This window comes from Hippocampus bargibanti, linkage group LG02 (genome assembly GCF_051943395.1).
Source record: "Hippocampus bargibanti isolate YZ-2025 linkage group LG02, ASM5194339v1, whole genome shotgun sequence".
NCBI lineage: Eukaryota > Metazoa > Chordata > Actinopteri > Syngnathiformes > Syngnathidae > Hippocampus > Hippocampus bargibanti.
Genome location: NC_142735.1, coordinates 18,250,001 through 18,272,755, shown reverse-complemented (window position 1 = coordinate 18,272,755; position 22,755 = coordinate 18,250,001). Strand labels below are relative to the sequence as shown.

Here is a 22,755-nt window from a genome sequence, read left to right as displayed (position 1 = left end):
TACGTTTTCTTTTTTTGTCTGTGTCAAATCTGAGGTGTCTTGGTGTTCTTTAGGTGCGCCGATCAAAGCACCTGACATCTTGCTACAAATGTTTCCAAAAGAGGACTTGGCAAAATGTGAACAATTAGGAAACGGCATTAAATTGCTGATAATTTTGTAAGGATGCCTCAGAAGTATTGAGATGGAATAATGAGGATTAAAACAAAGAAAAGTCTTGGGCCAAGTAAACATGTATGAACACCACGTCTTGCCCTTTCCTGTAAATGGAGCACTTCTGATTCTGTGGACTGAGGAGAGGGGGGAAGGTGTCATTCACATCTCACTACACCTACCAACAACAAAATATTACGTGTCAACAAACACCTCAAGGTTCTTCCAGGTGACTTGTTTATTTAAAGCACCACGTAATCGGTGAGTACATCCTGAGTCGCTGAGCTCATAGGAGACCATTAGAGTCGGTTTCCCGGAAAGTGTGCCTCATCACCTACTGTCAAGAAGTGGGTGAAATCGGGCAAGGCACAAATGCTGATGATGAAGGAGGGGAAGAAAGGAAAAGGGCATCTTTTTAAGAACCATCCGCAGGGGCGAACTGCGATGCTTCATAAAAGACAAGCATGTATTGGATATGAGGAGGGGCGTGGCCTATGCCAGTGAGTCCAACTCATTGGCTTTTTTTTTTTTTTTGGTAACGCTACTTGAAGGAGAAAAGTGTTCTCGAAGCTTCTCCTACACCTCACTACAGATGCATCCTGGGATTTTGTCCTTTTCACGTTCAAAAATTGACGGCCGATCCTAGCTGGTTGGCTTTCTTTCCTCAAAGTAGAGGAGGATTTAGATACATCACAACAAACCGCATGAGGAATCTCTCTTCTCTTATTGGTCTCAAGAATTAAAATGCGGTGAGATGGCGACATGGAGAAACATTGACATTTGTTGACTGTAAAAGCTTGAAGGGAACGTCTTGAGCCAATTATCTTAAAGAAGACGTGTTGCCATTAGATGGGCTGTTGAACCTAAGAATTGTTTTTCATCTCTTCTGTTTACTACCTTTATGTGTGTCATCATAATGTCATTTGGGGCAGTACGGGATGTGAGAATTTATCGCTCTCATTTATTTATCGCTCTTCGGGTGTTAGCTGGTGAATCAGTGCAGAAGATGAACGAGGAGTGACAATGGTTTACCCACGGAATGAAAAAGCTGTCATTCTGCCAATTGTTCATCGTGCAAAATGATATGCAGTTTCATAAGTACTAAAGAATTCATCCTAAAATTTCTGCATTATGATACATCAGAAAAATAAGCACAGTGTTGTCTCAAAGGACAACCGACACCATGTTTTTGTTTCCACAGTCAAAGCGCAGATGGCCACAGTAAATCTGAGTGAAACAGACACGGCAGGGTGAACTGTCGGCTCCATCTTGGAGGTTCGGCCTTGCACAGAATTTGGGGGCTCGAATCTCTGACAAGAAGTCACTTGTCCGGAGGTGTCGGTTGTCCTTTAAACAAAAACACACAAAAGAATCTGATCCAAATCCACACGCTTATGGGATGCTTTCTCAACCAATATTTCAAACTCGACAAAGGTTTGCCAAAATCGGACACATCCTACATCAAAATCAGGTTCAACTTTATTGGCCAGCTATGTAGAACACACCTTGACTTTGACTCCACTAGTGTGTTTGTGTCAAGGTTCCATAGTGTAGTGGTTATCACACCTGCTTTACACGCAGAAGGTCCTGGGTTCAATCCCCAGTGGAACCAGCACATGCAATTTTGGAAATTTCCCCATTGTGACTTCTAATTCTGATCATGAATAAGACATCACAAATAAGTGTGGAGGACAGTAATAAAGTCTCATCTAATCTCATGTAATCGCATTCCATAGTGTAAATCCTACCTTTCAGGAATAGCTGTGAGACAATGTACAAAGTATCAAGCAGACAATGTTTCAAGTGAGTACAGAGCTAGAGATACAATGATTTTAACAGGATGCTGTTCCTCACGGTTGTGCAAAATTGGAAAGAGGCACTATACAGTTATATTTTGTTCACATTTTAGCGAGTGAATGGCTAGGGGAAAGAAGCTGTTTAAAAGTGTGCTGGATTTCGTTCTGATGGATCGGTAGCGGCTGCCTGAAGGGAGTAGCTGGAAAAGGTGGTGTTCAGGGTGCAGAGGGTCCACTCTGATTCTTTTTGGTGTGCAAGTAAATGTATTCTTTTTTTTGTGTGCCAATTATTTTTTCTGCCCTCCTAACTCTCCGTTGAAGTCGAATTTTGTCCATTTTTGTGGTGGCCCCGAACCAAATTGTGATGGAAGAACACAGGATTGAGTCGATGACTGCCGTGTAGATTAATACCTAATATCTAAAACAGCTTGTGATGGATTTCAATTGATCAGTGGCAGGACAGTCATTTGGTATCTAGGCATTCAGTGATGACTTAAACAACTTAATCCACCTGTTAACACTGCCACATGCTCCCGTTACAGAAGCCAATAACATGTATAAAAAGGTGCAAAAGAACAGTACACATATAAGTGCCATGAACATGATCTGGGGCAGTTCTGAATCATTATTTATCTGACTTAATAAAGAAATAAACAAACAGATAAATGAATGAATGAATGAATGCATGAATGAATGAATGAATGAATGAATCATACATAGATGCAGATTCTGAAATGTACTCATGTATATGATTGCAAAAGATTTTGACAGTCAAAGTTTATTTTTGTTGAAGTCTGAGCTCCCCCCACAGATGCAATAGATTGTGCAGTTCTACTGTGCCTAATGTAGTGGCTGCATCACCATTGTGTCATCTGTAAACAAACCCTGACAGTGGCGACGCTCACATTGTCACGCAAGCGCCTTAATTCCAAGAACAGCTCAGTCGCAAAGCAGATTACTTTCGCCAAGAGTGACCGACGTGAGCTCGACGCAGATCGCCCTTTTATTCCATTGTTTCAGCTTTTAAGGATTATTAACACGTTTTTAATTATTTTACAGAAGAATTTTTACGATTCATCGTTGACAGGGTCTCAAAAACTCTGGGTACTGTGTAAAAGGACGTTGGAGGGGTGTACAGGAAGCTTCATGCGATGAATGGAAATTGCAAAGCTCCAGGAAAAAAAAGGTTGGGGCTGCAGCACCATTGGCTTAATCTGAGGGATGTTAGGGGGAGTCGCCATACATGCAGTCAAAAAGACAGTCAGCCTGGCCATTATCGTCACTTAAAGCCAAAGCCGAAGATTGTACCTCCTCCCCAAACGTCACCAAGTGATCCCTCAAAACCCCGCAGACGCAGCGCAGCATACTTCACGCAAGATGTCACGCGACGTTATGATGATGCAGAAAATCCCTAAACCTGCTGTGAGAAATGAGTCCACCAGCTCCCCTCCCGACGCACAGCTGGGGCTCGAACACATAGGAGCCGCAAACGGAACAGCTTTATTTACATTAGCTTGACGTAACGCCCAAAATGGTTGCCTGTCACCAGGCAGAACGCACCCGTGTAAAGATGGTCTGCCTAAAGCCAAGCGGCGAACCCACAGAGCGAGGACCATCACGTCATGCCTGATGGGGAGAAGGGCGTGGCCCGTTTTGCTGACTTGACACGAAGCCGACTCATCTTCTGGAACCGAAATATTTCACACGGCGAAGGAACTCAACTCTTGTGCGTTGAATTTGTTGCGTTTTTTTTAATGGTTTTATGAGTGGGGCGGATGACTTAAGCAAATATGCCCTTAGGCTAACAGTATCTTTCGAAGAATATCTTGATTGAAACTTGGCATTTATACATTTGGAAAGGCTGATTTTTTTGTTTTGGGACAAAAATTTATATTCTATTGAATCTCATTTCGAAAAGTGCAAGAGCATCCAACAATAAAACAAAAGAGCATCTTTATTTGTCGACCTTATTTAACATGAAAAAGCCCAAAACCATTAGAACATTCTTCAGGTCTGTCAGTCTGCAGGCAACATCAATCATCTTATCTTGATCTTACAATACACAGTGACATGTGTCAAAATGCAAAAAGCGCATCAACATCATAGAAACGTGCCTGCAGATGTTGTGACCCAAAGCGTCATGCTGCTTAATATTCAGCCAATCAGAATGTAGAAACAAACTCGTCACTGCCCCTAACCCTCAGTCCTCGTCTCACATGCTGTCTTATCCATACACTTTCTGATCCACTTTATCATCACAAAGTTCGGGGGCTTGCTGGAGTCTATCCCAGCTGTCTTTGGGCAGTAGCTGAGGGACACTCTGAACTGCTTGGCAGCCAATTGCAAGGCACACAGAGACAAACAAATCTTCATGCTCACACTCACACCTCTGAACTATTTCCGGTGTTTTATCAGAAACAGAAAACCTTTATTTGTCCCACAATTGGGAAAATATTTGCCTGCCATGCAACTTGAGGACTCGGAGGAAACACACAGTCACGTGGAGAACATATAAACTCCACACAGGACGGTACCGGCCAGAATGGAACACGGTACCTCTGCGCAGTGAGATCAAGCTGCTAACCACTGGGCTACCAGGCCGCCACGCTGAATGATCCATCCATCCATCCATCCATCCATCTTTTGCACGGGTCGCGGGGCAGAAGCTTCATTAGGAAAGCCCAGAATTCCCTCTCCCCAGCGACTCTTCCAGCTCGTCCTGGCGGATCCCAGGGTAACATAGTCTCTCCAGCGTGTCCTGGATTGTCCCCGGGGTCTTCTGCCAGTGGGGCATGCCCGGAACACCTCACCAGAGAGGCGTCCAGGAGGCATCCTAATTAGATGCCCGACCCACCTCATCTGGCTCCTCTATGCTGAATCATTACGATCAGTTATTCACAATTGAGACATAAATTAGGTTTCGTTACGTTGCAAGCCACTCAGGAAGAAATGTCTGAACCATAAAAAGTTTGCAAAACGTTCAATTGGGGAATACTCATTATAACTTAGTATAAATGGAAACCCGGAAATTAATTCATAAATAGTCAACGCTCTAGGGAATATCAAAAATACTTCTCCAGTTGTCAGTCAAGTGCTTAAATGTGTGAATATCTTCTCAGGCTGTGCAAAGCGAATGCTTCAAAGAGATGTTAAAATGGGACACTTTTGACCTAGCGTCTTTTTGATGGAAGGCCATCTAATGACACAGACGTCTTCCACGTGTTTCAAGGCGTTAAAAATGCTGACATGCGGAAGGTATAAATTTTGGCTGGTGGCAATTGACCTCATTCGTCAAATGTACAGCCCGTGCGGTCACCACAATGTCACACACAAACACACACACACACACAATTTGAAATATCATCAACTCAACAAATTGCTTAGTAGGTTTCTTTTCACTTGTTCTTTCTATTAAGTTTTAGGTTTGCCAGTTTTAAAACTAAAGGTCAAAGATACTAATCCAAAATGTATTCGGGGTTGCAATGCTCATATTTACATGCCAATCAAAACCATACATAGACCACCTCAAAAATGGATGGATGGATGGATGGATGGATGGATGGATGGATCGGTTTGGGTTAGATAGATGGGTGGATGGATAGATATTTTTTCTACCTTAGACACCACAGCTCTGTATTTGGGTATCCTGTGTCATTTCATCTTGGATCTCCGCACTTTGGATGGATGGATGATGGATGGCTGGATGCATGCATGGATGGGTGGGTGGGCTGGTCGGTTTGGGTTAAAGGACAACCGACATCACTTTCCTAACTGACAACAGAAAAACATTTTATAGCATCTAAAATACCCATGATATTTTTAGTCAAATGTAAAACACCAATGAAAATGACTTAGTGTCCAAAATCTGTAAAAAAAAAAAAAAAGAACCCGGAAGTGGCCAGTTGCAGTATGTCCCGCCCCCTTGGTCACCCCAAGACGTCTTGCCTTGCTGGAGAATCAAAACAATGGCTTCAGATTGGGAGAAAATGCTTTCTTGTTACTCATCCAGTTATGAATATGATTCAAATAGTTCTGAAGTGGAAAGCATACATGTTTGCAATCGATTAAAGAATTTATTCCATGCCATTTTGAGGCAATAGGGGCGGGGGGAAATGTAGCACTAAAAAAGAGGCAGAAAATGGCGACAAAGCTCCGTGTAAGGAATTAATCAGCCCGTTTTCACAGGCTGATTAATTCCTTCCACTGAGCTTTGTCGCCATCTTCTGCCTCTTTTTGGTGCAACACGAAGTTTTCAGACCAAACAAGTACAGCAAAATGCATTGACGTGATGGAAAGACTGCTTCAATGTGTCCTTTTTTCAGTCAGGGGCGTTCCTTTAGTGACGTAGGGTGAGGACTCGTCACCAACTCAAAAACAAGACTTCCGGAATATTCAGTGCGAGTCTTAAAACGTAAAATATAGCTATATGCGGTCGAATCTTTGTAAAATACGCTCAGTAGAAGTCATTTAAAGCCATTTTACAAATTATGGACACAACTTGTCCGGAGACGTCGGTTGTCCTTTAACTAGGTCGGTAGCTAGGTAGAAAGGTATATAGGTAGATGGGTGGGTGGCTGGATGGGTGGATGGATGGATGGATAGATGGATAGATGGATAGATTTTTTTTCTACCTGAGACACAGCTCTGTATTTGGGTATCCTGTGTCATCTCATCTCGGATCTCCGCACTGTGGAAGTGAAAAGCATTTTACGACTCAGTGAAGGAGAAGTTGAAAGACTTCTTGTTTTAGTTTTTAAAAAGACATAAAAGTCAACGTGAGGAGCTTCAAGTGTGTTTGTGTGTGGGAGAAGTTACCACATGATCAATTGAAACCACAATCTGTCAACGACACGAGACAAAGAAATAATGAAAGGTGCTGCATTTATTTAACAACTGAAAATATTTGCTAAACAATTGGCACATGGAGGTGATGACGTCAATGCACAAGGCTTCTTTCACAACCATCCCACATGGCTAATCAAGGCGTCTCTTGAAATCCACACCAGAGGTTCAAACCATATGTGGAAAACCAACAACGGAAACCAACACTATAAATTCATAAGAAATCTTGCTTTTTGCCCCCTTAAATTGTGAGCATCCTATGGGGATAAATAACGAAATAAATCAATGAAGTTGGCTACAAGTCCGCTTCTGATCAAAGAGAATAGAGAGACACTTTAATAAAATATAGAATACATAGTTAATTATACAAGAGGCGTATATACAGGAGAGTACAGCAAAAATGAATGCTAATCAAGACGCCTTTTTATCTATAACATTCAAGCGGATGGTCACGTTGCACAGAAATGTGGAAATGTACATTTAACATATATGAGGCCACACGTGCAAAGCACGATATCAAAAACTACAAAGCCTCCCACCATTCCAATGCTTGAGCCTATGTAACGGATAGGAGCTGTTGTGAGAAGATATTCCAGATACAGCAACACATGACGCGTCTGACAGCTAATTCAAAGAGCCCCACATTGCAAGTGTACATTCATGCATGTGAAGGCGGAAGTAGGTTCCATATAATGATTTTTAACAAAAATCACTCGGCAGCCCAGAAATAGACGTGTGCACGATGTAAAAAATAAAATAAATAAACTCATCCCCCTTTGTGGCAGTGGGTGTGTCAAACCCAAAAAAAAACAAATCAAAGTATGGGGGAGGGCAGTTTATTATAACATGGTTCACAACTTATCACCAAATATGTAACACGACAAGCACAAAAAAGGTACACGGAGTGCTCCAGTTAGGAAATACACCCACTGGACGCATCATTAGGTACACCTGCACAATGACAGCCAATACGAGCACCACTTTCATTTCATTTGTATTATATTTTTATAATTATATATTTATTATTATTATTATTATTATGACAATATGAAAGTAGCTTCCGGGAGTCTGATGTGAACTGCTGGTTCTGTAACGCACCCCTGTAGGCTCCTTACTTGTTCTGTTTATCGCCCATGATTTTCAATTATATACTGTAGTTCAATAGAGTGGTTTAAAGCAGTGATTCTCAATGTTTGCAACAAGTACCACTAGTGTTACTTGTGGCGTAATAAATATATGGTGTATGAATAAAACTACTGGGCAGGGGGCTCAAGTCATGCTTATGAATCATACGGTCCTAAAAACCCATCCACCACCTCATCCTCCACTCACCCATTTTTAAAATGATTATATTTATATTTTATATTTATATTAATTTATATGTTATTTGTCTTATACTTTTGCTGCTGAAAATTGGGGACTTTTCCATTATGAGACAAATAAAAGTGTTCTTATTTTCTTATTTTACCTTATATGGGATGGATTAACTGCAGCTTTTGGGGGTGGGGCACACTTGCAAAGAAATTGATGGGGTTATCTTTTTCTCCATATGTCTAGATAAATTATTTTTTCTGTCCACTTCACAGTTACAGCGTGTTTGACTCGGAGGGCTGGTATGACTATAGAAATCCAAGGAAATGTATAATGGCCTCATCCTATTAAAAATAGATGACAAACTCAAGGATCTAGTTTCAACCATGCATGTTTTGCAATCCTTTTCTTTTGTCATTCTGCTCACATTTACACTGTGTAATAGCTCTGCACATTTACAAGACCTTAACAGCGGAAGTTTCAACCTTTGCACATTGTTTTCACGTTTTTTGTCTTTTTTGTTCCAACCTGGCTAGTACAACTGCCAAACTAAAATACAGCCTGTTTTTTTACTAAGACCATCAGCATTCATCTTTTGTTGCTCTCAATTTGTTTTTGTTTTTATCTGACTAGTTTTATGAATGGAGGAAGACTAAGCTTTTGTCAGGTTTTGACAGATTTTGCTTTAGTGGGCCACCAAAAAATATGCGTAGGGGCCAGATTTGGCCCATGGGCTTCAAGTTTGACAGCGTCAAACAATTTTGTATATGCCAATCATTTTTTCTGTATAATGCTGTATAGAATATATATACAGTAAAGTCTCGTTATATCGATATTCAAGGGAGTCCAAAAAAATATCGATATAACCGGGACTATCGATATATCCGACCCTGTTTGCATGTAATTTTCTCCGTGCGTGCATAGAAATAGTATCGATATAACCGGGACTATCGATATAACGAGACTTTACTGTGTGTATATATATATATATATATATATATATATATATATATATATATATATATATATATATATATATATATATATATATATATATATATATATATATATATATATATATATATATATATATATATATATATATATATATATATATATATATATATATATATATGTATATATATATATATATATATATATATATATATATATATATATATATATATATATATATATATATATATATATATATATATATATATATATATATATATATATATATATATATATATATATATATATATATATATATATATATATATATATATATATCGATAGTCCCGGTTATATCGATATTTTTTCGGACTCCCTTGAATATCGATATAACGAGGCTTTACTATATATATATATATATATATATATATATATATATATATATATATATATATATATATATATATATATATATATATATATATATATATATATATATATATATATATATATATATTTTTTTTTTTTTTTTTTTTTTTTTTTTTTTTTCAAGCTACCAAGCTCCCGCAGGTGTACCTAATGAAATGTCCACCGTTCGTCAGACGGAAGGTTAGGTGTCCACGCCACTGTGACACGTATACCAACCGTTGACAAAGCCTTTCTGGAAGTACGGGGCTGATGGGAAAGTCCTGCACGAGGCGCTCTGGTGCTGGAAAGTGTGCCCGGACTGGCTGCAGTGGTACTGGGCGGGCTGGGTCCTCTGGCCGCCGCAGCTTCCGGTGCTGTAGGAGCCTCTCTGGAGCAGCAGCGCGTCCAACAGGGGCTGCGACCTGTTGTCGAAGCCGAGGGGGAAACGTGACCTCGAGTCGTCCGGACTCCCCGGGGACAAGGAGGTCACGTCCTGGACGGGGCTGAGCAGCGGGGACTCGGAGCCGGCATCGGAAAGGGCCGAACCAGAAGCGGCGTGGGCAGCGCTCCGAGCTTCCCCGCTGCAGTGCAGCTTCATGTGCTTGCGGAGGGAGCTCGGGTGCGTGTAGCACTTGTCGCAGCCCCTCACTTTGCACGAGTACGGCTTGTCGCTGGAGTGGACGTGCGAGTGCTTTTTGCGGTCACTGCTGTTGGCGAACCTACGGTTGCAGCCGTCGAATTCGCACTTGAACGGCTTTTCACCTGGACGAGCACACGGGAGAAAGGGAGGGGGGTCGAGATTAGGCCCACTGCACATGCAAGGGTGACTTGCACCCGAAAGGTAATTATATCATAACAATTATGTATGGAAACCGGTACCGCTGGATATCCCCTCTCGTGTTATATAAGGCGGAAATATATCGTCGTAAACGAATATCTCAGATAATAAAATGGAAGCGAAGACGGCCACTTCAGTGACGACAACGTAATGGCTAATTCGTGAAACGTATCCTCAAGTCACCTTTTCTTACTCGTTGCACTATTCTCGTTGTATTACAATAGTACAACACAATTTAATACAATCCTGATTTTTCTGGCGTTTTCACAACACCTGCAGCTGTAACCAAGCACAATTAGCATAACGTAAAATAATAAACACAACTCATCATCCATTGTAATGATTGATTTTAATAGCATTATGTTTCAGCCTCGTCACGCCCAAGCCTCCCCAAAGGATGCTCGCAACAAGTGACAGAGTGACTTTCATCCGTAAATGTAGGTCAAGTTGCATTTTGGTGCGTTTGCTTCACGGTTGCCAGGGAGAATTATTGCAATGTGCTTTTTTTCTTCCTTCTTTTCCTGCCCTGCCATGCACTGCACACATGGGCAAGATAATCATAAATACATATTCGGTTTCATAGAGCTTTGCGAGTGAATGACTTTTATTGAAATAATAAAACAAGCAAAAAACACTGAATGTACTTTCCGGATATAAGACTCACAGCATGGGGCAGGTCTTTCATTCTTGCTTTCATTAGGCAAACTATTTACAGAGGAAGTAATAGCATATTATACTAACCTCCCTGTCGTTATTATTATTACTATTATGATCATTGTTGTTGTTATTGTTAGAATTATTATTATAGTTGTTGTTGTTGTTGTTTATTACGATTATTCATCACCACATTGTGTGATTTTCCGCCCGCCGTGGCAGCTTCGTTGACTTCAAATTGAGTTTTAAATTAAATATAAACAATAAAAAAAAATTAAGGGAATCGTCATCCCTCGTTTTTGTATGTGTTTGTGTTCGTGGTTGAAGTCGTAGTATTAACATGACTCATATTTATATGACTAATATAGGGTATATTTTATGAATTATGATCCCATAACAGTGGATTTGTGGATGCGTAAATCCAATCCTAAAAATATGTAGGACTATACAACATATGGACATCGAATGAGGATTGTCAATAAGGACAGGAAAATAATATAAAATAGATCATCGTGATCACCTTACTGTCAACGTATAAATGTCATTTTCCATCACGTCTGCCTACGCAATAGGCCTCTGTTCTGTGTGCTTGCCTCCCCTGCCCACCCTGTGATGATGTCTCCCCCCGTGATGTGCACAGGAGGGCGGGGATCGTTCCGGGGAGGCACACGCATCACGCGCGTAACGGCCACGTCACGAGCTCTCCGGTGTCCCGGGTTTTATTTAATAATTTCACTTGAATGAAGTGGGAGCGGCCCCCCTGTCCTGCACACACTATATATACACGCAATAGTGACGCTCCACTACTCGACTCCTTCTTGCAGCTGCATGTGGGCATGCAGATGCAATAACGATAATAATAATAATCATAATAATCATAATAATAATAATAATAATAATAATAATATCACTACTACTACTACTACTAATAATAATAATAATAATAATAATAATAATAATACTAACATAATAATAATAATAATAATAATAATAATAATAATAATAATAATAATAATAATAATAATAATGAAGAAGAACCATGAATGATTAAGGAAGTATCGTTGCCTCAAAGTGTTGGCCGCGGGGTCATTATAGTAAACATTTATGCTGCACGAGGGGCCATAAAAAGTGCAGCGAAATGCTGTTTGCCTCTCAGCACCTAATGACTTAATCGCTTCCTAAACGAATAAATAAGCAGTTTAGAACCTATGGAGAGCCATACGTAAAGTTTGTTGTGAAAATTCCACAATGCGTCAAAGTGCCTGAACGAACCTGTGTGCGTTCTCTTGTGGATTTTGAGGTTTTCCGATCTGGCGAAGACCTTCTCGCAGCCGTGAAAAGGGCACGGGAAGGGTTTCTCCCCGGTGTGGACCCTGACGTGGTTGACCAGCTTGTATTTGGCTTTGAAGGGCTTCCTGTCGCGGGCGCACCTCTCCCACTGGCACACGTACTCGGCCTGCTCCGCTCCGCCGACGTGCTCCGCGGTCACGTGGCCGACCAGCTCGTACATGGTCCCGAAAGCTCGCGAGCACAGCGCCGCCTTGCCGCCCGACGAGCTCCACTTGCACACCAGCTCGCTCTTGACTTTGGCGCACCTGAGGAGCGCGTCGCCGCCGCCTCCCCGGTGCGCGAAGGGGTGGTAGAGCCCCAGGAGCTGCTTGACGAGCTGCCGGCCGCCCCCCTTGGGACTCGCGGCGCCCCCGTACGGGTGGCCCCGGGTGAGAAGGTCTCCGGGTAGGCTCAGTGTCATCTGGCCGGGCTCGCCGCCGGAGGCCTGCTCCTGGAAGCCGCACGCCAAAAAGGCGCCGGTTCGGGCGTCCCTGCAGCCGGCTATGTCGCGGTAGCGCGCCATCCCACCATGCTGGTTCCCCCGTGACGATGCTAGCCGCTCGGTACCCGGTGGCATGCCGCCTGCGATGAGGAAGCCCCTGGGGCCGCTGTGCTCTAAGTAGCCCGGCTCAGCAAAATGGGCGAGCGAATGGTCAGCGTATGCGCTGGACCTCGTCTCGGGGTAGTCTCGCAAAGAGCGCGAGGGGCAGAGTTTTAAGGAAGTGCCAGTGGGGAGTCCCGTGTGCTCCCCTGCCAAAGGTGGCAGCGCCACGCTGGGTTCTCCGCTCCTCTCCCCGGGGTTGAGAGGGCAACCACTGAACCGAGCCAGGCTAGTCATGTTTGGGTGCAAAGTTTGCATGCGACGAATTGAGGAGATTTGTTTTCTTTTCAAGGAAAAACAAAAACAAAACAAACGAACACACAACGCGGGACAGCAGCAGGTTTCAAAATGTCTGCTCCCAAATTGCCATTTATCATCTGCATGTGAAATTGTTGGCCGTGAACTTTGCTACGGAAAGACGCACCAGAGTGCACATAGTTGCCTCGAGTCCCGTCCCGCCTCACTTTTCTTTTGCCCTCCTGATTTGTGCCAATAACCGTGGTAGTAAAAGTGCCCCCGCAAACAGGCCACGGCGCATATAAAAGCACAGCAGGCAGAGCGGCTTTTTTAAATGGGAGCTTTGGGATTGGCTGGAATGCGCCGTGATTGACAGCCACTGGGGTCTGTTTTTAAAAAAAAGAGAGTGAGGGGGGCGGGGCGGTCTGCACAACGCAGGCGCTCGCTGCACGACACCCTTTTCAAATCGAGCAGAGAAAATGCTTTGAAAAGTGCCAGCTATACTCCCAAATATTGCTCGGGGCACTTTTCTTGGCCCACCAAGACAAACCGGCGGTGCACAAGAAGAAAAACGTTCATCACCTGCAAAGTCCGCTGAATGATTGTGACTGCGGCAAAACACGAGACAATTGCAGTCCAGCGTCTGAGTTGGTTTTTAATTCATCTGGAAATACGTATTACCCACGGATACCCTTGTGACCCTCGTCCAAAATAAAGACGATCGATAGATAGATAGATAGATAGATAGATAGATAGATAGATAGATAGATAGATAGATAGATAGATAGATAGATAGATAGATAGATAGATAGATAGATAGATAGATAGATGGATGGATGGATGGATGGATGGATGGATGGATGGATGGATGGATGGATGGATGGATGGATGGATGGATGGATGGATAGATAGATAGATAGATAGATAGATAGATAGATAGATAGATAGATAGATAGATAGATAGATAGATAGATAGATAGATAGATAGATAGATAGATAGATAGATAGATAGATAGATAGATAGATAGATACAAAAAGGCACTGCGAGTCCAGAGCGATTACCATCAACATTTCTAGATTTTCAAAAAAGTTGTGCAAATAAGTGTTTTCTACACCCGTGTTTGTTCGTTTTTTTACGCAACAAAATACGGAAACTGTTTCATGCCACACGCTGCACAACCATTCAACTCATGAATAACCATTTAAGGTGCGACTTGCTCCTTTCTGCAGCTCGGTTATGTAAAAATGCAAATGAGCTCATGTGACAAACTCGCTTTCCAACTATTTCAGTTGAACAAACGTTGCGTTTATATACTCGCTGATTTTTTTTTTATTTTTTTTTTGATATTCATTTGTGCTGTTACTTTGGGTTTAAAAATGGCACAAAATTAATAAACATGGTTCATCGTTTTGGCATTGAATTGAGTGAAAAATATACAGTGATATTTATGTTGACTTGCACCCATTGCAGAAAGTAATGTTTGGCATGTTTTTTTTAGATTTTTATACAAGCCCGTGCGATTTTTATTGCAATTTTTATCACTCGTTTGTATTTGAAAAAAGGCAAAGCTTTCCTCTTGTGAAACAGGCCGCATTGGGTCTATTGTAATTCGAAATATGAGCCTCGCCTCAATGATGAATGGTGTCACATCCAGAAGGAGCAAAAATCAGTGGTGGGGCAGTGACAATAAGACAAGCGGATGACTAAGTATACATGCCGCCATTGTTTTTTTAGAATAAACACCCTCTCATGGGCATTGTTTTAAAGACAGGGGGACTCCCTTGAGTCCCATATTAAATTTATGAAAGACATAAAACCCACTTTAAAAAAAGCTCACAAAATATTCAAATTTATTTCCATTTGTGGTCACAGCGTTTCCAGGCTATTTTATAACACTTCCTCTACTTTTATTTGTATTTACAATTGCATGACCGGTCAAGGCAAAAGGCTCTCATGGGCCATGGGTGGCCCACAGGTTGCAGGTTCACACCCTCCCTACTGTAATGGAACAAAGCCTGCATCCATTTTCGACTATCCATCATTTTAGACAATTTGACAGAAGGGAAAAAGACTTGCTGTAGCTCTCCAAGCACACAAATCAAAATTGAATACAGTAATGTAGTAAACCTAAGCCAAGGTTTTGTCAAAAAGTATACACATTTTATTCCTTATGAATATATGTAATACTTTGGGTACCTTTGGGTGCGCAATTTGAAGGTGAACCCTCCACACTAAAATATTGTTAGATAATAGCATACGATGCAATGTCATCATAATAGCAATAAAAATGGAAACTCAATCATGTTCACATTTTTGATAAATATTAATATTTAAAGAGATGTCAGAAGCATTATATTTTTTTTAATCGGCAGTGCAGAAACAATGTCATAATGTTTTAGCTATTGGTTTGATTTTCTAACAGCTGTCGGAAATATGTGAAAAATGTTGAGCATTGACATTCAAAGTAAAAGCAGTCTCATTTTTAAAAAACAGAATTGAGAGAATATTTTCAATTCTGAGACTATGGACCATATGCAGTTGGTCTCCTCTTGATTCATCGAATAGCAAGATTTGCTGATTAATATTAAGATGCCGTTAATTGTCGCACTTAAAAAAAAAAACATCAACAAGAAAGTCGTGAGAGCTCAAACGCTACTGTTACAAACTTCGAAATACAATACAGCTTCCCTGTGCTTTGTGTGCAACCCGCATGCCATACTTTGACCACCAAATGTAAACACGGTAAAGAAGTAAGCATGACTCCCCCCCATGAGCATGATTCGTCCCCATTGTGGGATGAATAAAGGCTTTCTGATTCTGATTCTGATGACTCCTGCACAGACAAACCTAATAGCCTCTTTGCACATGAATCCAATAAGAACAAGCAGTGACAAAGCACATCATGATGCATGCATGTGTACTCCAAAAAAAGTCAGCTCATGATAAGTGAGACCAAGCACCATTGTCTATACAAAAGCCACCTGATTCGTCATCTTAAAAAATATTATAAAGTGATAAACACACCTCAGGTATCCGAAATGACGGCCTCTAGTTTAAAATAAATACATGTCTATATGGCGATTTGGCCAAAGCACAACTAGCCTTGGAGGATTGGGGGTGGAGACAATAAAACAGGAGGCAAATGTGTCATGCTAATGACAGGACGGAAAATTCAAGTGCTGAGCCAAAGTGCCATCATCATTTTACAGGGATATTGTCGGAAATCCATCGAGCGTTGAAGAAAACCGCGAACAAGATGACAATTCCGGGAGTGGGATTAGGCTGCCCAACAACAAAAACATGCATACAGATAACCCAACAATACAACAAGCGGAATATGACATTCATTGGACACTGCTGCATACAATGTGCATTGAGAGAAAGATGAACAGCATTGTGTATATGAACTCACTCCACTATTTATGATTGGAACCCAATGAGAGCCAAGACTATAAAATTTGACTCCTTTTTGATTCACATATGTTCAGATATTGGTAAATATTTACATGTATGTTTCAGTAATCCAGTCTACCTCCATAATATGGTTCAATTCATGTAATTAAAGTTTTTCTAAATGTTTTTTAAATTCAAAATTATTTTGAATCATCCAAGCACAGCTCTTCAGAATCAGAATCAGAATCATCTTTATCGGCGAAGTATGGAGAACACACATGAAATTTGTCTCTGGACGAACACGCTGCATTAGTATCACCATAAGAAAGATATGCCAAATTAGTATGGAGGACACCAATTTTGCTACAACACTAGCCTTGCTACAACAAAACTTTAAAGCAATTCTAACCTCTTTTTAAAGCCATTAAAAATATTCCCAACACATCTATTTCCTCTACTGAGTGCACTACAGTCTACTATAAATGCAATATAAAATGTGGCTTTACCATTGAATTGCAGCAGCATGCATGCATGGATGGATGGGTGGATGGGCCTGCTCTCACGTGAGATGTGCTCTAGATTAATGCACCACTGAAATATTGTCATCGTTTGACATAGTGCGCATGCTCAGTTGGAAGCAGATTATGTTGGAACCAATGAGGCAGCCCCACAAACGGCCGGCTTGATGAGGTAATCCCAAAACCGAGATAACAAAATAATCAAATTACACACAACACATCCATGGTAAGAATATTATATAATATTACACATGATATAATTAGTACAGTTGCTGCATGCAAAAATTATGGGGAAATCCTTGATTCTGAAGAAAGGAATTAAAATATACAAGGGGCAATGTTACGTTTAAAAATGGACAAAATATTAATTGAAAATGAGATCAGATCAACTTTTCATATATACTGTATATATCTATTTTTTTCTTTTTTTATATATAAAATGGGTTACATCTTTTTAACGTATGACAACAATGTCCCTCCTAAAAGCTGAGTGATCACGTTTGAATTGTTTATCATCATAAGAAGAACAATCTATCACATTTAATAAGTCAACATCCTTCCGAAAGCCTTTTACCCCTTCCCAGCATTTCTTCTCCCTGGGAGACAATACGAGCGTGGCCTCGTGAACGCGCACGGCCAACACGGCACAAAAATGTGAAGGAGAAACGAGGAGAACTTAAACAGCTTGCTCGTCACTCGTCTAGGGTTCAAAAAGGTCGCAATTCATCTCGCGCGCAGTGAACGCAACCATCGTGCGCGTCCACAATCACGTGTGTGAAGTGGCGAAGGAATCAAGCGTGTATGTGTGCGTGTGTGCGCGCGCGCACGTGTGTGTGTGTGTGTGTGTGTGTGTGTGTGTGTGTGTGTGTGTGTGTGTGTGTGTGTGTGTGTGTGTGTGTGTGTGTGTGTGTTTGCTCCAAGTTTTGCAGTTTTTGCGCGAAAATGCTGTAAAGTGCCAACTTGGAGCATACAAACAGCCCCAAACTATGTCAACACACACCCCGTAAAGAAAAAAATCGTCACGCAGCAGCCCCGCCCCCCGAGATGAAACAACTACTGTACAGATAACACGTATGCTGCCTTCACCGTCATGTAGAAAAAGTCAGACAACTCACCTCCTCTGTGTGATGTGAGTGGGGAGGGTGGGGGTGCAGGAAAAAGTTGAGGAGACTGGATGGACGGATGATGATGGGGTGAGGGCGCGACGAGAAATGAAGGGTCTGGTTTATAGAAGACTTTCGGGGGAGGGTTGTACAGAGAGACTCTCCTTATAAAAAATAAAGAATGTGAGGAGATCCTTCCTGGGACAGATTGCAAGTGTATGTGTGTGTATGGGGCATAAGGGGAGGGTGCTCTTTTGGGAAGGGGGGGGGGCATTTGTGAAAGGCTCACTGGTATAAAAAGCGCTGCTTGAAGCACTCAACGCGTCTCTGAACTTCATCAGATTGTATGCGTCCTGCAGAGAGTCAGCAGTATTCCTCTGAAACACAAGCTCAATGATTTTTTTTATCCCCCCACCAAAAAAAAAAAACCTCAGGATATTACAATTACTGCCACCTTTCTGTCTGTCTTTATCCCCCTACACACACACACCCTCCCTCAGTCTTACACCTTTTTGAGATGTTCTAAAAAAATCAAATAAATAAATAAAACACTAACTCCCACTCCCAAAACCCCTTAAACTGCTTTAAGAAAATCTGGAATTGTGAAAGAAATAATAAATATCAAGTTTTTGGATGGGTGGGTGGGTGGGTGGATGGATGGACGGACGGACGGACGGACGGAAGGACGGACGGACGGACGGACGGACAGACAGACAGACAGACAGACAGACAGACAGACAGACAGACAGACAGACAGACAGATAGATAGATAGATAGATAGATAGATAGATAGATAGATAGATAGATAGATAGATAGATAGATAGATAGATAGATAGATAGATAGATAGATAGATAGATAGATAGATAGATAGATAGATAGATAGATAGATAGATAGATAGATAGATTAAAAGCTATGTGATTTTTTTTTCCCAGACCGTCCCTGACGGCCAGATTGGATAAATGGTATTAAAACATGAAACAGCTATCTGTACATTCTTCGTCATTTCCATTCACGCGCTTTGTCTCCATACTGTTACGCAACAGGGTTTGCGTCCACAAGTTAAAGTAAATGGGAGGGGTAGGAGGGGGGGTGTCAGTGGCGTCCAAGTTGGGCTCGGGCTTCTCGTTCCCCCCACTGGCGCTCGGAGCAGCAATGGCTCATATTTACCTGCAAAATAACGCCGGAGATAGCCAATCAAATGGAGGCGACTGAGACGAGCTGCCATCCTCAATAGGCAAGGCTGCCAATCAAAGGAAATCTGGCCAATTAGCGGCCTGGCTGAGAATCACGTGGGAGGTGGGAAGTCGACTCGCGATTGGCTGTCGTAGCACAGCCTCCCGAGTTCATTTATGTTCTGGGAGTGAGTGATTGACTTTATCAGTCCAAGGACATCATCTGCTTGGAAAAGGGGGGAAGTTTGATCCTCGTTCTCACGGAGCGTGCTCAACGGGAGTTTGGCAAATTCTTCCCAACTCTCGCGAAGCATTCTTCCCCGTTTTCGGGGTGCTAATTTTTTTTTGGGGGGGGGGTCAATATATATGTTTTTTTTACATTTACGTTGCGGCATATTCTCTGCGCGGCGCTTGCAGCTTGCGCAATCCGCTAAACTGGATTTTCAATTTATTTCCTCTTAAGTTTTTTTTTTTGCCCCCTCCCTCCCTTCCCAACGTTCATGACGATGCTTCTCGATAGCGGTCCGCAGTTCGCGTCGCTAGGAGTGGGCGGCTTCGGGGCACCAAGGCATCACGACATCGGCAACAGGGACGCGAGCCTGGGGCTCAACCCGTTCAGCGAGTCGTCGCATCCGGCGGCGTTTAAAATCAGCCCCGTGGGCCACGACATCGCCTCCGGTCAGACTTCAGCCTTCACCCCGCAAGCCGGCGGCTATGCGGCGGCCTTGGGACACACGCACGGCGGCCAAGTGGGCTCGTACGGCGGAGGACCATTCAACTCCACGCGGGACTTTCTCTTTCGGAACCGCGGCGTCGGGGAGTCGGCGGCGCCGAACGCGCAGCACGGGCTGTTCGCAGCGTCCGCCGGGAGCCTCCACGGGCCGCCGGGTATCGCGGATAACCCGGGACATCTGCTCTTCCCCGGACTCCATGAGCAGGGGGTGAGCCACTCGTCACCGAGCGGTCACGTCGTCAACGGCCAGATGCATCTGGGCCTGCGCGGGGACATCTTCGGGCGAGCCGACCCGTACCGGCCGGTGGCCAGTCCACGCGCGGACCCGTACGGCGCGGCGGCGCAGCTACACAACTACAACCACCCCATCAATATGAACATGAGCATGAATGTACCCAGCCACCACGGGCCGGGGGCCTTCTTTCGCTACATGCGGCAGCCCATCAAGCAAGAACTGTCGTGCAAGTGGATAGACGAGCACCAGATGAACAGACCCAAAAAGACGTGCGACAGGACGTTCAGCACCATGCACGAAATGGTCACGCACGTTTCCATGGAGCACGTCGGCGGGCCCGAGCAGAGCAACCACATCTGCTTCTGGGAGGACTGCCCCCGGGAGGGAAAGTCTTTTAAGGCCAAGTACAAACTCGTCAATCACATCCGGGTGCACACGGGCGAGAAGCCCTTCCCGTGCCCTTTCCCGGGCTGTGGGAAAATATTCGCCCGCTCGGAAAACTTGAAAATCCACAAAAGAACGCACACGGGTAAGGCTATTTCATATACCGCGTAAAGTGGCGCGCTTGGGCTGAATGATGTGTGAGCTTGCATCGAGGGTGCGCGTGTGTGCGTACACGGTCCATTGGCGCGCGTGCACAGTTGGAGTGGAGTTGTAAACTGTTGCTCAGCTGTTGACTGAAGTGAGAGTAGACACGATGAATGAATAAAAGCTGACAGAAGCAGCGTTTAGCCCAGTTGTGCAGCCCAAAATGTAGGTTACCATGTTATATAATAACGCTGCGCACACTCGTATACGCAAGACGTGCAAGTACGAGGCGTGCTTCTCTAAATGTATGCGCGTGGCTGTTCACTATAGATATATGAGACATGCTTGCGCCTAACCTCCCTTCCCCCTGGTCGTCAGGTGAGAAGCCGTTCAAGTGCGAATTCGACGGCTGTGATCGCCGTTTTGCCAACAGCAGCGACCGGAAAAAGCACATGCACGTGCACACGTCGGACAAGCCGTACATCTGCAAAGTGTGCGACAAGTCCTACACGCACCCCAGCTCTCTCAGGAAACACATGAAGGTAATTAACGTCTTCATTAAACACATTAGAGCGCTCGGATGCAGCGCGCAGCCTCCACCCCCATTTCGGATTGGGGTGTTCACCTTCAATTTACCTCTTACTTAACACAATTCAGTTCAAAACTTTGTTTTCATTTCTCCCCATCACCGAAGGTTCACGAGTCCCAAGGGTCCGAGTCGTCCCCGGCAGCAAGTTCCGGATACGAGTCGTCCACACCCCCGGTTCTAGGCTCGGCCTCAAGCGAAGACCCCACAAAAACGCCCCCGTCGACCGTGCAAAACACAAACGGACACAGCGAAGGGCTGGCGCCCAACTTTAACGAATGGTACGTTTGAATGGAGGACGACGAGGAAGCGGATGAACTTCGACGTGAGGAGGAATTTAAAAAACAACTCAACAACGACTTTTCCTGACAAAACACACACACACACAGACACACACACACACACACACACACACACACACACACACACACACACACACACACACACACACACACACACACACACACACATACACATATACACACAACGACGATAACTGGACAAGCAGAAGCAAGCAAATGGGCTAAGTCCGAGCTCAGGATTACTCAAGTGGGACTTTTTATTCAGCAGTTTGGAGAGATTCAAATGAAAATAAATGAGGAAAAAAAGAAAAAACGTTGCCAGATGACGTCATTTGGTTTTTTTGTTTTCCTTTTTTTAGTTAGTCAAAAAAGGTTCCAGGAAATGATTTATTTTTCATTTTATGTATTTTCTCAAAGTTTTATTTAAAAATAAAAAGAATAAAAAGGGAGAAATATTTCGCTCTGTTTTATATTATTAAAAAAGGGGGGACATGCAGCAAATGTTTTGTCACCCCTTCAAATGATTGTTGGAACTTCAGTCTTAAAAACGTGCCAAAGTCCTTTTTTGTCATTAACTTGAACACAGTTTAAAACGCAACAAAAGACAAAAAAACATAAATAAATATTCTACTCGTGAATGTATTTCCTTGTTTGATGGGGTCGAATCTGTTGTCATCGTCAGTTTCTTTTGGTGGAGAAAAACAATGTAGTATCAGGTTACGATTGTTGCCGTTCAATATAATAACGTTGCCTTTTGTTAATATGCCGTTGTAAATACATATCCATGATGCCATATTTATCAATTTGTAATTTAATTATGGGTATACGTTCCGGGGTAGAAAAAATGATATTTATGGATTTTTCTTTTCTAACAAGTGTACAGTATGGGCTCAGCTTCACTACAATAACAACAAAAAGCTCCAACATTGCGATTGTATCCTTTTGTTTTTTCCTTTCTTTTATTTTGATTTTTTTTTAAACCAGTAGACCTACACGTGTCTTATTTGCATCGAATAATAAATAGTCTAGATGGATGGATATTATGGATTTGTCTATATATG

The 22,755-nt window shown here is 42.7% G+C and overlaps 2 protein-coding genes, 1 long non-coding RNA gene and 1 other non-coding gene across 7 annotated transcripts in view; 2 read left to right on the top strand and 2 right to left on the bottom strand.

Moving 5' to 3' along the window:
• LOC148901772 (uncharacterized) overlaps window positions 1–22,755 on the bottom strand; it is a 116,044-nt gene that overhangs the window by 32,938 nt on the left and 60,351 nt on the right. For 2 of the 4 annotated variants that reach the window (XR_016114178.1, XR_016114176.1), the window contains exons 1-2: window positions 17,021–17,073; window positions 6,578–6,633 (exon numbers count right to left, since the gene is read on the bottom strand). The exons of the other annotated variants lie outside the window; for them this stretch is intronic. This is a non-coding gene — a long non-coding RNA (uncharacterized LOC148901772). Of the gene's footprint in view, window positions 1–6,577; window positions 6,634–17,020; window positions 17,074–22,755 lie in introns of those variants that run through there. 4 annotated transcript variants of the gene reach the window in all.
• Window positions 1,690–1,762, top strand: trnav-uac (transfer RNA valine (anticodon UAC)). Its single transcript has one exon. It is a non-coding gene; the product is annotated as a tRNA-Val (tRNA).
• On the bottom strand, window positions 9,625–13,156 carry zic6 (zic family member 6). Its single transcript, XM_088989782.1, has 2 exons — window positions 12,226–13,156; window positions 9,625–10,223 (listed from the first exon to the last, which is right to left on the bottom strand). Exons 1-2 carry the CDS (start codon window positions 13,139–13,141, stop codon window positions 9,664–9,666), a joined length of 1,476 nt encoding a protein of 491 aa, XP_088845908.1. The 5' UTR covers window positions 13,142–13,156; the 3' UTR covers window positions 9,625–9,663.
• zic3 (zic family member 3 heterotaxy 1 (odd-paired homolog, Drosophila)) overlaps window positions 19,517–22,755 on the top strand; it is a 3,692-nt gene continuing 453 nt past the window's right edge. Inside the window, exons 1-3 of the mRNA XM_088989774.1 lie at window positions 19,517–20,807; window positions 21,185–21,348; window positions 21,501–22,755. The exon at window positions 21,501–22,755 is cut by the window's right edge and continues 453 nt beyond it. Of these exons, the coding sequence (XP_088845900.1) occupies window positions 19,811–20,807; window positions 21,185–21,348; window positions 21,501–21,683 (1,344 nt within the window). The 5' untranslated portion in view covers window positions 19,517–19,810 and the 3' untranslated portion in view covers window positions 21,684–22,755. The remainder of the gene's footprint in view (window positions 20,808–21,184; window positions 21,349–21,500) is intronic.